This window comes from Chiloscyllium punctatum, chromosome 22 (genome assembly GCF_047496795.1).
Source record: "Chiloscyllium punctatum isolate Juve2018m chromosome 22, sChiPun1.3, whole genome shotgun sequence".
Classification (NCBI taxonomy): domain Eukaryota; kingdom Metazoa; phylum Chordata; class Chondrichthyes; order Orectolobiformes; family Hemiscylliidae; genus Chiloscyllium; species Chiloscyllium punctatum.
Genome location: NC_092760.1, coordinates 65,469,610 through 65,484,637, shown reverse-complemented (window position 1 = coordinate 65,484,637; position 15,028 = coordinate 65,469,610). Strand labels below are relative to the sequence as shown.

The 15,028-nt window shown below is 40.6% G+C and overlaps 1 protein-coding gene across 1 annotated transcript; it reads right to left on the bottom strand.

Annotated features, from left to right (window-relative positions):
• Positions 1-414: 414 nt before the first annotated feature.
• Positions 415-7,770, bottom strand: LOC140493388 (uncharacterized protein C11orf91 homolog). The gene is made up of 2 exons (XM_072591781.1): positions 7,461-7,770; positions 415-515 (listed from the first exon to the last, which is right to left on the bottom strand). The coding sequence occupies exons 1-2, from the start codon at positions 7,768-7,770 to the stop codon at positions 415-417; spliced, it is 411 nt and encodes a 136-aa protein (XP_072447882.1).
• Between the last annotated feature and the right edge of the window lie 7,258 nt (positions 7,771-15,028).

Genomic DNA, 15,028 nt, shown 5'->3' with positions numbered 1-15,028 from the left:
AACAAGATAACAAAAGCTAGATCATCTAATATTTAACCATAGTATACTTGCACTGTAGTAAATCCCTTTGTTGTCGGAGCTTTTAGAGAAAATGGGTGAGTCAATCGCTGTGGTACAACCAAAGTGCATTATCCTTCTCTTTAAAAACAGGTGCTGCTTAAATAATGTGCAAATTACCCCACCCTATTGCAAAACAGACTTATTGGGAAAAATATTGAACCTTGATATTTTTAATGAAAATTTAACAGTTCAAACTGAAATGAGGTATGCAGGTACGAATAAAAAAATGCGATGAATAATTCAGTCTGAGTTAGTGCTTTATGTGTCTGTTCTGATATTAATTATCTTTGATTTTACATTGGTGGTTGCTCCCACTGACTGCTGGAATTTCTTTGTTATAGAATAATTGGACAGCTACCATTTCTTTGCTTTCTCTCTTATCATCTGTTTCTTCTTCTCTTTAGCTGCCTTGATGTCTTGCATCTTTTCATCCTTTAACATCTTAAGAAATTTATCTGTAGAGAATAGACTCATTAGTTTTACATAATAGTCTTAGTCAAAATAAAACCACATATTTTATAGTCATATATGGAAGAAAAAAAATATCAAAATAATGGTAGATTTGAATGGAGAAAAAGTGGAACCTGTTAGCTTGTATTATGGTGAATTGTCTAGATGTAATACAGGAAAATCTAGATAAGCACATGAAAGAGAAAGGAATTGAAGAATATCTTTATAGTGTTAGCTTAGGATGTGATGGCTCATCTGGAGCAAAATCTCTGGCATGGACCAGTGAAACCAAATGGCCTATTTCTGTGTTTTGGATTCTACCTAACATAAATGAGCTACAAGTTAGTCATCTTGCAGTGCCCTGCTTTCATACAATCAATGCAAAAAAAGGTCCACATAACTATCTAAAGGATAGCTTAGCAACAGAATGATAATGTCACTGGACTAGTAATCCAGAATCCCAGGCTAATATGCTACGAACATGGATTTGAATTCCACCAGAAAGAGAAATGTGACTTCTATAAAAGTCTGGAATAGAATGTTAGCCAAAGGACGACCATGAAACCATTGTTGATTGTTATAAAACTTCATCTGGTTCACCAAAGTCCTTTAGGGAAAGAAATCTGCCATTCATATTTGGCATGTGGCTGCAGATCCTCAGACATTTGATTGACTCTTAAATGGTCTCTGACCATCAAGGTGTATCCTTACGTCCCACGTACTGCAGCAGTTCAGGAAGGTGGCTCACCATCACTTTCTCTTAGACAATTAGGGATGGGAAATAAATGTAACAACACCCATATTCTATGCATTAATTAAAAGACAAACTTAGCTGGTATCCCAGCCAACAAAAACAGTTCACCTGCTCATCATCAGTCATTTTTTTCTGCATTACACTAGTGACTAAATGCAGAATTTTTTCATTTGCTATACAGTTTTTGCTATCCAGGTCCTGTTAGGTTGCCTGCAATTAGTCCAATTTATTTAGATTTGTTGTTGAGATAAATTAGCAATGACCTATTTTGTTTACTTCCTTCGAGCCGGTTCAAGGGACTGAATGGCCTACTTCTGTTTCTATGTAAATACAGAATGTTGGATTTAGACTAGGTTTCAGTCAAAATGGTGTGTGCCTATGCAGCAACCATTTTAAAATGGTGCTGATACTATTTGCCTGACGCACGGTCCTCTGGTTGCACTAAGTTGATATCAAGGGGCAGGAGCAAGTTGAACAAAGTGATAATAATAGCTCAGCTGCGAAAAGGATCTTATGATTGAGATCAACGTTCTTGGAAAGTTCAGTGTCTCAGGACAGATTTCAACTGCCAAGCCAACATGCTTTAGATTAGATTTTAAACCAAGACCCTGTCTGTCTCTCAGAAGATCCTTTTGCAGAAGAGAAGACGACTTGTTCCTGTTGGCCTAGCCAATACCATCATAAAGCCTGGTCATTATCTGGTCATGATCACATTGCTATTTGTGGGAGCATGCTCTATGCAAATTGGTTGCTATATTTACTATATTACAACAGTGAATATACTATAGAAACTACTGCATGCAAACAAACATGGGAACAGGAGGAAACCATTTAGTCCTTAGGTTGTTCTGGCATTCAATAAGAGCTTGTTTGATTTGTGACTGACATCTTTGTGATCTAAATCTAAATCTAATCTTTGGCACATATCCCTTATTACCATGGGACACCAAAGGCATTTCCATCTCAGTTTTTAAGTTTAATTATTAACTGGCATCAACTGCTCTTTGCAAACAATTATTCTAAGCTTCTACCATCCTTTACAAAAAGAAGTGTTTCTTAATATGACTCTTGAAAGATCTGACACTAATTTTGAGACCATTGCAAATGTCTAAGTAAAGGTTTTCTGCATTTACTCTAACTGTCCCCCTCTATATTTTGAATATGTTGATCAAATCGCCACGTAGCTTTCCAGAAGGGAAGTTAGCCAACGATTTGAGAGTGAGTGGAATAAATGGTCATAATGGGCAATTTAGATATGAAAAGATGAATGGAATATAAAAGGCTGCATGTGCTGCATTTGCTGAATAGAATGTTTCTGTGAACAAAAAAACATAACAAATAGGAGCAGGTGTAGGCCATCTGGCCCTTCGAGCCTGTTCAACAATTCAATAAGATAATGGCTAATCTTTTCATGGACTCAGCTCCATTCACCTGCCCGCTCACCATAACCTTTAATCCCGTTACTGTTCAAAAATCTATCTTTGCCTTAAAAGCATTCAACGAGGTAGCCTCAACTGCTTCACTGGGTAGGGACTTCCACAGGTTCCTCCTCAGCTCAGTCCAAAATCTGCTCCCCCTTATTTTAAGGCTATGGCCTCTAGTTCTAATTTCACTCACCAGCGGAAACAACCTTCCTGCTTCTGTCTTTTCTATTCCATTTTATATGTTTTTTAAAGATCAACCTCATTCTTCTAAATTCCAATGAATATAATCCCAGTCTACTCAGTCCCAAGACTGAAACCTGAGGCACACCATTAGCCACTGATCGCCAACCAGAAAAACACCCATTTATTCCCACTCTTTGCTTCCTATTACTTAACCAATGCTATATCTATGCTAATACATTGCCCGTAATGCTGTACAACTTTATCTCATGCAGCACCCTTTTGTGCAGCAGCTTGTTGAATACATTGCAGAAATCCAGATACATCACGTCTACTGGTTCCCCTTGTCCACCACACTTGTAATGTCCTTAAACAATTCCAGTAAACTAGTTAAACATGACCTGCCTTTCATGAATCCATTCTGCGTCTGCCCAGTGGGACAATTTCTATCCAGATATCTCGTTTTTTATTCCTTGATTATAGATTCAAACATTTTCTCCACTGCAGAAGTTAAGCTAACAGGCCAATAGTTATCTGCCTTTTGTCTACCTCCTTCTTTAAACAGTGGCATCACATTTGCTGTTTTCTAATCTGCTGGAACCACCCCAAATTTCAGTGAATTTTGGCAAATTACTATGAGTGTATTTCCCTCGCCATCTCTTTTGATACCCTGGGATGCATTCCATCAGGGTCAGGGGTGGCACGGTGGCACAGTGGTTAGCACTACTACCTCACAGCACCAGAGACCCGGGTTCAATTCCCATCTCAGGCAATTGTCTGTGTGGAATTTGCACATTCTTCCCGTGTCCGTATGGGTTTCCTCTGGGTGCTCCGGTTTCCTCCCACCATCCAAAAATGTGCAGATTAGGTGAATTGGCCATGCTAAATTGTCCATAGTGTTTGGTGAAGGGGTAAATGTAGGGGAATGGGTCTGGGTGGATTGCTTCTCGGAGGGTCGCTGTGGACTTGTTGGGCCGAAGGGCCTGTTTCCACACTGTAAGTAAATCTAAGGGTCTATCTTTAGCTCCATTAACTTGGCCAACACTATCTCTTCAGTGATGATGATCGTTTCTAGGTCCTCACCTGCCTTAGCCTCCTCGTCATTATTTAGTGATGTGTTACTTGTGTCTTCCAGTGTGAAGACCAACACAAGATACCAGTTCAACACCTCAGCCATTTCTTCACTTCCCATTATTAAATTACCCGTTGCAACCTCTAAATAACCAATGTTTACTTAGCTACTCTGTTTTATATATTTGTAGAAACTTTTGCTATCTGTTCTTACATTCTGAGCTAGTTTACTCTCATAATCTATTTTACCTTTCTTTATAGCATTTCTCTTGGCTTTCTATTGACATTTAAAGATTTTCCAATCCTCTTTGCCACTTTGTATGCATTAGCTTCCAGTTTGATACCCTCCTTTATTTCCTTTGAGGCTGATTATCCTTTTCCCCACAGTCCTTCCTTTTCCTGTGCTATCTGCCCTCTGTATTCCTTACTGTCTTCCAGAGAATATGATCATGGTTTTCTCCATCCCTATTTACAATTTAATTGTTGGAGTCCATGTTTTATTTTATACAGCATTCCCTCCGAGGTGAATATATCATTCCTGAGCATTAGATGTTTTCCTTAGTACTTTTGCATTCGTGAAGGAAGGTGTATAAATACAAAGCTTTCTTTCTTTATTATGGATTGTTATACTCTTTGCTGGTTTTCACTTAAACTGGTTCTGTTGAGAATATGAGCCAGGGACTTCTGTTCAGCATTTTGGTATTAGCTTTGTAGGAGGTTATAGAGAAAGGAAGAGATGAGGCCAGGAGCTGGGCCTAGATTTAATGCAGCATTTTGTGATGAGAAACATGGCTGCCAGGACCATTGAACCTTGAAAGAGACCTTTTGCCAATCTCTCAGCAGCTGCAAGACTTCCCAATTGATTTGGACAGTGGAATGAGCTTCTCAGATAAACTAACTGCAATTCAACAGTAGTTTAGGGATCATAGGGAGCAGCAAAGTTTTCCGTGAAGGCTGCCCAGTAAAGTGATTGCTCAGGAAGAAGCCATTCTGTGCATAATTGAGTGACCCAGCTGCTTTAAGCCACCCCCCGCAAACCTCCCTTCCCGCAATCCTATTCCCATTCTTAGTACGCTGACAGTTGGTCCAGCCTCTCCTCTCCAGAAGCCTGGGCCTTCTAGTGGGCACATTGACCGCAGTGCTGCCTGTCAGGAACTGCTGGCCAATCAGGTCTGCTCCAGTTGGTGAGTGATGGAGAGCTGCCAGCTTCTGATTGGCTGACAGTGCTTGACAGGCAGGATTTCAATGAGCATGTGTAACACCATCAGTGGAACTAATGGGAGTCCACTGCTGGATCTCAGAAAGTGGGCAAGATGATCAGACAGTCTGAGTCCAGGCCCAAGGATGAGAGTTCTTAAATTGAGGTTTTGCTGGATTGAGGCTCAATGTGGATCAGCAAATGCATAGCTAAAGAGTAAATGAGATTTGCTATGAGTTAGGAAGCAGGCAACAGAGATTTGGATAAGCTCAATTTTATGGAGGTTTAAAGAGAAAGAAGTTTTGTACAGCCCTGCCTCTAACGCAGAAGCTCTGAGTTCAAGTTTACCTCCGGGACCTAGCATCCAGGAAAGTGTGTTTGTAACAGAGTCAAACAAACTCAGTGTCATCATGTAAATCCTTCCAATACTATGCCAATGGCAGTCAATAAGACTGGAAGGGATTCTGGTAAGTCATGAAAAGAAAAAGAATTAAAACTATTGCTGCTCATAGCTCCAGCTTACAATGTAAGTATAAAATTGAATACTGCTACGGCAAGACAGATTTCTTGCGGAGCTGGTTGGCTCAATTGTGCAGATGACCAGTTTGGGTCAAAATGGTGCTAACAGCACAGAGTTTGATCCCTGTTCTGGCTGGGATGCATTCAGGAATTACCTTCTTGGTCTACCTGTGATGGAGACTGTGGGTCAGACCAGCGTTTGAACAGAGAACAAAAATAATGTTACAGAATTTTCTCAGCGCCTAAATGACATGGGCAATGATGAGTTAGTTGGGAAAAAGTAGCGAAATTGGAAAAATGAGATTCTTGACATTGAGAAGAATAAGCCTCGAACCAAGGTTTTAACACAAGATGAGAACCTTGCTTCTAAGTGACTAGGAGACTTTCCTGGGATGGTTTAAGGATTTAAATAAAAATTGCTTTGTTGAACAAATGATCATCATTTAAAGGTGTACAGATATATTTGTTTCTTAGTAAAACAGCCCACACCAATACACTGAATTTGAATTGAAAGAAAAATTGTGCCTGATTTAAAGGATTTAATTGAAAGTAAAATTTCATGTTCCAGAACTGTTGGACAAAGGTATGCCTGAATCCCATCTGTATAGGATCCCGGTCCAATGTCCTTGCAAAATGAAGTGCTTCATTGCCGTTGAATAGCCTGCTAAGATTCGTTGTCGAGGTTCACATGTGAAGAATGCAGACTCATTGTTAAGATGGCGCAAGACATCATCAGCTTCAGTGAGGAGATGATACCACCTCTGGAGAGAACAGACATTGTACAAGAAATATCAACTTTAAAGAGAGGGCTTGAATTTTGATATGTGCTTTTGTGACCTTAGATGTTTCACAGACAATGAGTAACTTTCGAATTATGCTTATTGTTATTTGTTGAATAAAGTAGCAGTATTTTGCATACAGTAAATTCCCATAAAGAGTAATTAACTAAATTACAAAATTTTCTTTTCTTTCCGGTACTAGTTAAAGGATAAATGCTGTCCCAGGACGCTTAAGAGACATTTCACCTCTTTTCAAGTACTGTCGTAAATCCTTTAAACAGGGCCTCGATCCAATTATGATTGGAAGTTCAAAACGTTTGCAGGAAATCACTTATGACCATGGGAAATTGTTAGAGTGGAATCACACTGAACAACAGTATGAGAAACCAATATTCACATTGATCTCTCTCTGCACCTACTTGGCAGCTGTACTATTGTATCTGGCATCCCTGATACACCTGTATAGTATAATATGCCTGTAAAGCATGCAAACAACACTTTTCTCTGTACCTTTGGATATGTGACAGTAATAAATCAAATCAAAATTGTGTTTGGAATTGGTCCCCAAACTCTTTGTTCTGATGTAATTTGCAATCAGATATCAAGGCATACAATTCAAATAATTTTGGGGAATCCACAATGGAGGATGGAAAGAAGCTGCTCCTTTTTTTCAGATATTTTCAGTTGATTTCCTCTGGGAGCCGAGTTACTGTTTTAGAAGATATTTAGATGAGATTGGTACAATTGGAGCATTTAAAAGGTATCTGGATGAATATATGAATATAAAAGGTTTATAGGGATATGGATAAAATGATAGCACAAATGGAACTAGGTTAATTTAGGATATTTGGTTGGCATGGATCAGTTGGACCAAAGGGTTAATTTCCATGCTGAACTGCTGTATGACTCTAATTTCGAAGGTTTCTTGATTTTCACAAGCACAATGAAAATTTGAAGATGATGTGAAGATAAAAACTGGGAAAGGCAACAGTTTCAAAAATGTAAAGGTTAATGTCAGAACTCACATCTTCTCAAATCGAAGCCGTCCCCAGTTAACGTGAGGAGTTCCATTTCCTTCAATCGGATGTCCAGCTCACATATCTCATCCAGCTCACTCCAGGCCGAGTCCCCTCCTGCTGGCGGGGAGAAGAATTTCAAGGGTTCGTAAGGGTTGTCTGCCAGTCCGCGTGGCCACAGGGGAGCCTTTGGGCTTTTGGTTTCCTTGATCTCCTGCGTGGGGAACAGGTTCTTCCAGATGTTAAAGCTGTTCAGAGATGACGCACTGCTGTTGGTGTCGTAAAGCGATGGGAAATACTTGGGCACCTTTTTGCTCATTCTTTCTACTAGACTGAAAGTTGCTTTGCGTGGATCTCCAACACCCCTTATGCAACATGCTCCATTAGCGCGATTATCTTTTTTGCCTCACTGCATTCCAATTTAGGTTACCTTTAAATTAAAAAGATGCACCTGGAGACTTTAGAATGCGGTGACGGATCTTTGACCCCGCATTCCAGGAAACAATCACATCTCCACCCGCCCCACCAGCCCCCCACCATGAGCTGAGCCCTGATTGGCTCCAGAGGCTTCAATGCTGTCACCTTGATTGTGTCAGAAACTTGTGGCAAAACACAAATTGCTGGAAAAGCTCAGCAGGTCTGACAGCATCTGTGGAGAGAAATCAGAGTTAACATTTCAGATCCAGTGACCCTTCCTCAGAATGCTCAGCATTTTATTTCTGCTGGCCAAGTTACATCTTTTCATTCTGTAGGAATTTGCTTGAATTCAGTTCCTTCATTGTTACATAGGCAAGTGAGGTTGGTTGTTAATCATTGTTATGTCAGTGCAGTTGCCAGGATGTGGACAGCTCACAATGAACAAACAGAAAATAAGCTGGGTCACTCTTTGGGAGTAAAACCACCTAAATCGCAAGGGCAGTTTCCATGGTAATAGATCCTAAACTAGATCCATAGAGAATAGTGAAACAGGGTACAACAGTATTCTTTCTACACATGAAATCTCTGTCAGGAACAGGTAATATGTTGCATCTTTTACAACTTCCATCATTTGCATGTATTTTAACAGACCTATGGTATTATCATAGTCATAGCGTCATAGAGCTGTACAGCACAGAAACAGACCTTTCAGTGCAACTCATCCATGCTGACCACATATCCTAATCTGATCCAGTCCTAGTTGCCAGCACTTGGCCTGTTTACCTCTGTGAGAAACAAAGCTCACAATATAATAAATTTCAGTCCGAGTCAAATTCTGAAGCAGCGAATTTTATTGAAATGTTCTTGCAAGACGGGTGTCTAGCAAGTAGGCACCCCGATCCAGAAATTACACCACAGTTTATACAATTTAATTCTCGGTACTTCCCCATTTACCTGATTGGCCTTCAAACCTATCAATATTCCTATTGTGTTCTGCCCCTGCCTAGCTATGCTCCACCCTTGTTTACTCCTCCCCCTACCCCAAGCCGGGTGACCCTCACCCCTATCCCTTATTTGGAAGTGACTTGGCTCTCTTCAGTGCTGACATAAGGGAAACGTGCTGAGGTTTGGCATATCTTCATGTTCTTTTCACCTTATCTGTCTGAAACATCTTTCATTCTTTGCAGGCACATTTCATTCCTTTATGCACATTTCAGCTAATGAAAAGCAACTATGTATTTCTTTCACATAGTTTCCATTCTTGGTGTTAATTCATTTTACCTTGTATAAGCAATTATGATTACAGACGTAACACTGCTTTACCTATATCCCACAATTTCCCAATTTTTCTTTAATTATCATTTGTTATCTTCTGCATTTTTCTTATATGTCGCTTCCAAATTAACCAGCATCTTTTCCGAAATTTCATTTATTTTGGAACTCTTCCCGAGGTCACTTATTCCGTCGTTGTTTAACAGGGACGATTGCTCTTTAGGGACATCTGTGTGGCCAAAGCTGTTTTAATCAACCTTTAGATTAACCCCCGTGCGCAAGGTATGATACAGCATCCTATTGCGATTAGTACTCCCACCACTACGATCAAGGAGGTAAGGACTGAAACCATCATGCCCTTCCACTTTCCAAACCACAATTCTAGCAACCCGGTGGATGATGTGCTGACTCCTGAATTTTCAGCGAGTTCTTCGGCTAATGTTGTTAGACCTAGCAGGGCTTGAGTAATAGAGCCATCTGGGGCTGTGTTATTTGGAATAAAGCTACAACAGCTCCCTCCTAAAATCACACACACTCCCCCTTTATCTGCTAGGATCATATCTAGGGCCATACTATTCTCCCATGCCATTCTGCTGGTTGCAACAAGTTGTTCGGCGATACCTTTAATTGCGTCTCTAGCGTAACTGATGAACCTTTGCTGATTATAGAAAATATAATTTATCCAATCCACAGTTTTGTTGACAGTTACCCACCAGAAGAGGGCTGAGTCAAAGCCTGCCGTGATCTGGTTACAAGCCTTGAACTCATCAGGTATCCCTCTTGGGACTCCTATAGAGTCTAGATATACCTGATCATCAAATGAAGTACCCAATAGTGATCTCTTACTTCGTCCCCCTCCATTTACTATCTCTTTCTTTTCAAACGCCAGGAAGAAGGGAATTGCCAATTGTACAATTGCACACATGCCCCTCCAATCTGGAGGTAGGGTGAGTCGCAATATTTTCCCTGCGCAGTACCACCACAGATCCGCTGGGGGAATCCTTAGTGCTGAGTAGTTCCCTCCCTTTTCCATCACATACTCAATCTCAGGACATGATTTCAGCTCCCCCAAATATCTGGACCAATCCGTTCCTCGCCTGTTTACACACGATGTGTGATTTCCGACCACAGCAGAAAACATGGGGGGGCGTCTTTAAGCTTTCCTTCTTTAAAGGAGGGAACTTTTATAGAAGGGGCATCCAATCTTTATTCCTCCATGCAGTCTCATCCTGATACAGGGCTAGCATGCATGTCATGCCCCTCCTGTCTCACTTCCACTCGAGTGGAAAGGGGCCTACTTGGGTCATTGGTCTCCCAGAGGCACTTGCATAACAATTGCTTTTATTCAAACTTTTCACAGTGTACTTTACCCATTCAACCCAGGCATTTGTATCCCCATATCCTGTTTCTACTTCTATGGTCTGCTTTAAGTCCTTTACGTCTACAATTTTTATCACCTTAGGGTCAGAGTAAGGAACTCTACAATTCCTTTCTCCTACTCGGGTTCTGTCTTTCACCTTTATTTTGAAACAACATCCCAGGAAATTCTTCCCATCTGCTTTCATCCCTATGCCAAATATTTGGTCTAATTGGTCCTGAAAGGTTTCTCCCCCTAAAACTGCTCCATACCATGAGGTTTTATTTATTGTTAAATATATTGCGTTATACTTTTTATCGGGACAGTCAAGAGCTGGCTGGAAGGGGCCTCGGTGTACTGTAACGAGTGGATTAATCAAGAGGTCATCTCTGAGGCCTTCCTGCCTCCGCCATTCTTTACATTCTTTCTTCCAAAGATATCCCTTACACTTCTCTCTCCGCGACATTTTCTTCCCATTAGTCTTATCCCATGCCACCCCCTTTCAGGATCTTTTTCATAGAACCTAAGGTGTATCCCTGAGTTACTATATAACCTTTGATTTTTTACATCTCTGCAATCCACTAAGCTGCAGGCATCTGTTTCTATGACTTGTGGATTTGTACTCTCTGGAACCGTTATCACTTTGTAAGATGACTACACCATAGCCTGACAGAATCCTAAGACTAGAAAAGCTAATATAGTGTACCTAAACATTCTTCCCATTCTACAGTGGTATTGAAGCACTGAGAGACTTAGCATACAATATTACAGAAACTATCCCGCGCTTGTGCCGCTACTGTATAATCAGTTATTTAAAGTCTTTTCAACTTAAGTTTAAGTGGCTCTTTTGTTGATTCGGTTGTCCAGACTTCAGTCTCAATTGGAGATTCCACTGGCCCTTTGATCCGAGTGTAGCAAGTCCACTCTTTCTCTGCCGTTCGTATCGCTGTTTCAGTCGTTAGGAGTGCTTGGTATGGCCCCTCCCAGTCTGGTTGTAATTTGGTTTCAGTCCATGATTTGACTAGGACCCAATCCTCCGGTTGGATTGGATGGATGGTGAATTCAAGGGGCGGAGTCTGTGCCAACAAACTCTGTTTCCTGAGGAAAGACAAAGAGGAGGACAAGCACAGTATGTACTTCATTAAGAACAGATCTTTAGTCTCCAGGGTCGGCAGTTCCCCTTTCACTCCCAGATAGGGCAGGCCAAACAATATCTCATAAGAAGACATCCCCTTGGGGCCACTCACACTCTCAAAAGGGCTACAGGTAAATATTTAGTCCAAGGGAATCCGGTTTCTACTACTAATTTAGATAACTGTTTCTTGAGTGTCTGGTTTATTCTCTCAACCTTTCCTGATGAAGAGACTCCTAACCCCTTCATTACTCCCTGGAGTCCGGCATTTCATTAACATCGCCTTGTTTTTTTTTACATGTTATGCGTCCCTCACATATCTGTTTGGCCATCGTATATATCCCTTTGCATCCATATTTCCCCTTAAGACTGAATCACACATTGCTTCCACTCCCCAATGACTCCCCTGATGTAAGACAGTCTTAATTTCTCGCATCTTCATTTTATTCAACATTTCCCTTCCATCGGGTAACATCCAGTGCCCATCTGCTGCCTTTGCAGCTCCTAAATCTTTTAATTCCTTTTCCTCCTTTGCAGTAAACAACAGGGCACCCTGAAGATCTGGAATTGCAGGCATCAGGGAGTATATCACTGCTCCCTGTGGATTCAGGGCTGCTTCTTTAGCTACCTCATCGGCCAATTTATTTCCCCTTACTTCCGGGTCATTCCCCTTCTGATGTCCGTTTATATGAACTACCGTTATTTCTCTCGGGAGTAACAGGGATTCCAGCACTTGTTTTATCAGTTCCTCATGTGCAAGTTCTTTTCCTCTGCTATTTATCAGTCCTCTTTCTTGCCAAATTTTTCCGAAGGTATGTACCACTCCAAACGCATATTTGGAGTCTGTATATACCGTTCCTTCTTTGTCTTCTAAGGTTCTGAGAGCTCTTTCTTGGGCATAGAGTTCACAAGTTTGGGCTGACCAGCCGTTAGGCAGTCTTTCAGCCTCGATAACACTTCCCTCTATCCCGTCTACTACAGCATATCCACTGTGCCTTTTACCCTCAATCACCCGGGAGGATCCGTCAATAAACAACCGAGCTCCCGTATGCAACTGTACGTCCCTTAAGTCCATCCACACCTTTAGTCTGATATTCAATTATATCAAGGCAGTCGTGTTCTGGATTGTCAAGGGTCACCCCCTCTCCCTGCCACAGAAATGCAGCTGGATTCAAGCAACTGTCTGTGACTAACACAAGGTCATCCTGCTCTATTAAGATTGTCTCATATTTCAAGATCCTAGAGTCTGTGAGCCATCGTCCTGCTTTCTGATTTAGTATCGACCGTACCTGATGTGGGGTGCTGACTATTAAGGCTCCCCCAAAAGTAAGTTTCCAACTTTCTTCTACCAATAAGATTCTAGCTGCCACTGCCTGCACACACTCCGGCCAGTAATGTAGCTTTCCATTCTTTAATTAACAATGAATTACTGCTGTCATGTTTTAAATTAACCATGAATAAATATGACAGGTCACTGAGAATGTGTGAAGGAATCCTGCCAATTAATATTGATTCAGGCTAACACAATTGATTTATTATAAATATTAATTATTAATTATATATTATATAATTCATGGTGAAAACGCAACATGTGACTAAAACACTTTTAAAACTGTAATTGCGCAGTTCTGTTTGTTTACTCGTCCCTTGTGACTTCTCATTCTGTTTCTGTAATTGTTTTGCTTGAGCACATTCATTTTTAAGAACCTCAACAGATTTCATAGCATCATTTGCAGTTAATTCAATCCCCAATTTGGTGGCAGTATCTTGTCATGAGCGCAAAACTGATTCTTTGTTCCTCTCATCACAAAACTGTCGCAATAATACAATTAATTCATTTGTTCCTGCTGCCTTGGGATTAAAATTTAAGGATTACCTTTCTACCCCCTTATTGACTCGGAAAACTACGTCCTCTTTGTAAGGTCCCACCTTTAAATTTATCAGGGGTTCCTGGTGGGTCTCCATGGCCAGGAACCCCTGATACCCCTATTCTTCATCAAGGTTCATAAACGGTACTGCCTTTACTTCCTTTTTCGGATCTGGACACTCTCTCTTAAAGTGACCTGTCTTTCCACAGTAATAACATCCCACCTGTGGGGGTTTCCACTTTGATCCTTGTTCCTGTCCACCAGACCCCTTAACATCTCCTCCTTGATCTCTTCTCCTCCCTTTATTTTCAACATACTGCCCGCCACCATTCCGGTTTCTTTCTCCTGTTAGGTTTGTCCTTTTCTTCATTATCTCGTCAACCGTGGCTATCATTATTTTTGCCTTCTGTGTCTGCCTCTCATGTTACGTTGCCAGATCAATTGCTGAGCCGATTTAACCAATTGAACAGCTTTAGGGCCACCTAATGGCCATTCTTCATCACCCAATGCTTTGTTTAGACCTTAATTTTTAAAAAAGAAATATTGCAATATTTCTTGCTCCCTGTCACCTCAAATACCAGGAGCCTCTGCTCCCTGTAACTTCACCCTGTAACTTCAAATACCAGAAGCCTCTTTCTCCCTGTAATCTCAAATGCAATTGATCAATTTATGCTTGTCTAACTTTAAATCTTGTTCTTAACTATACATTTTGAAATTGTTCAGTATTTAATATTTAAAATGCAAAATGCATACAGTTCCCAACTTTGAAATCCACTATAATTATTCAGTTTTAGTCCCTTCATTTAAATCCAAAATTAGTTTTCTTAAGGTGTCCTGACCAGTCATTGCTCAATTACAAAGCTATAGGTCGTGAAATAACTGGAGCTGCCTTAAAAGGATTTGTCTATTCAAGTTTAAAAAAAACTTCTAATAGATGAATAATGGCCCAATCCAAGGTCACAGATATTAACCATAGGAATTTTTTTGGATTTATTACAATCTAATGTTGAAGTGAAACTTCAACTGTCCTCTATAAATCGCTTTTATGTAAGGATAAAAGAGATTAGTTAGAAACTGATAGTAAGGCAGTCATGACCTGTAAAAAGAACAGGAGTTAACATTTTATTTCATAAATACTGTAAGATCTTGAACCTTTAAAGAAATCATGTTAAATTTCCATAATAGAAATCAGATTCAAAACAGTCCCGGATCTCAAGCTCCAGGGAACAAAGCATAAACACTCAATCACCAACAAACAAATGTGCATTCAAACCGAATCACAAAGGGTTAAACTTTCTATTAGCTGTACAGCTCTTTTCTCTCTCCCTCCCTCTCTCACACACACACACACCGTATCTCACAGACACTTTCTGAGCTTCCTGCAGCAACTCCTCTAGAGGCTTCTCGCTTCACCCCTTTCTTTTTTGAATCTTTTTCTGGATGTCTGTCCATGATTTAGCTATGAAGTGTACCCTCAGTAGCCCTTCAGCTACTAGCCCTTCTGACACGAAGCATAATCTGATTCCTCCTG

Excerpts from the sequence above, each read along its gene's own strand:
- LOC140493388 (XM_072591781.1), bottom strand. The coding sequence starts at position 7,770 with ATGAGCAAAAAGGTGCCCAAGTATTTCCCATCGCTTTACGACACCAAC. Across the intron at positions 516-7,460 it reads CGGCTTCGATTTGAGAAGAT|ATAAATTTCTTAAGATGTTA; the intron begins GTGAGTTCTGAC and ends TATTCTCTACAG.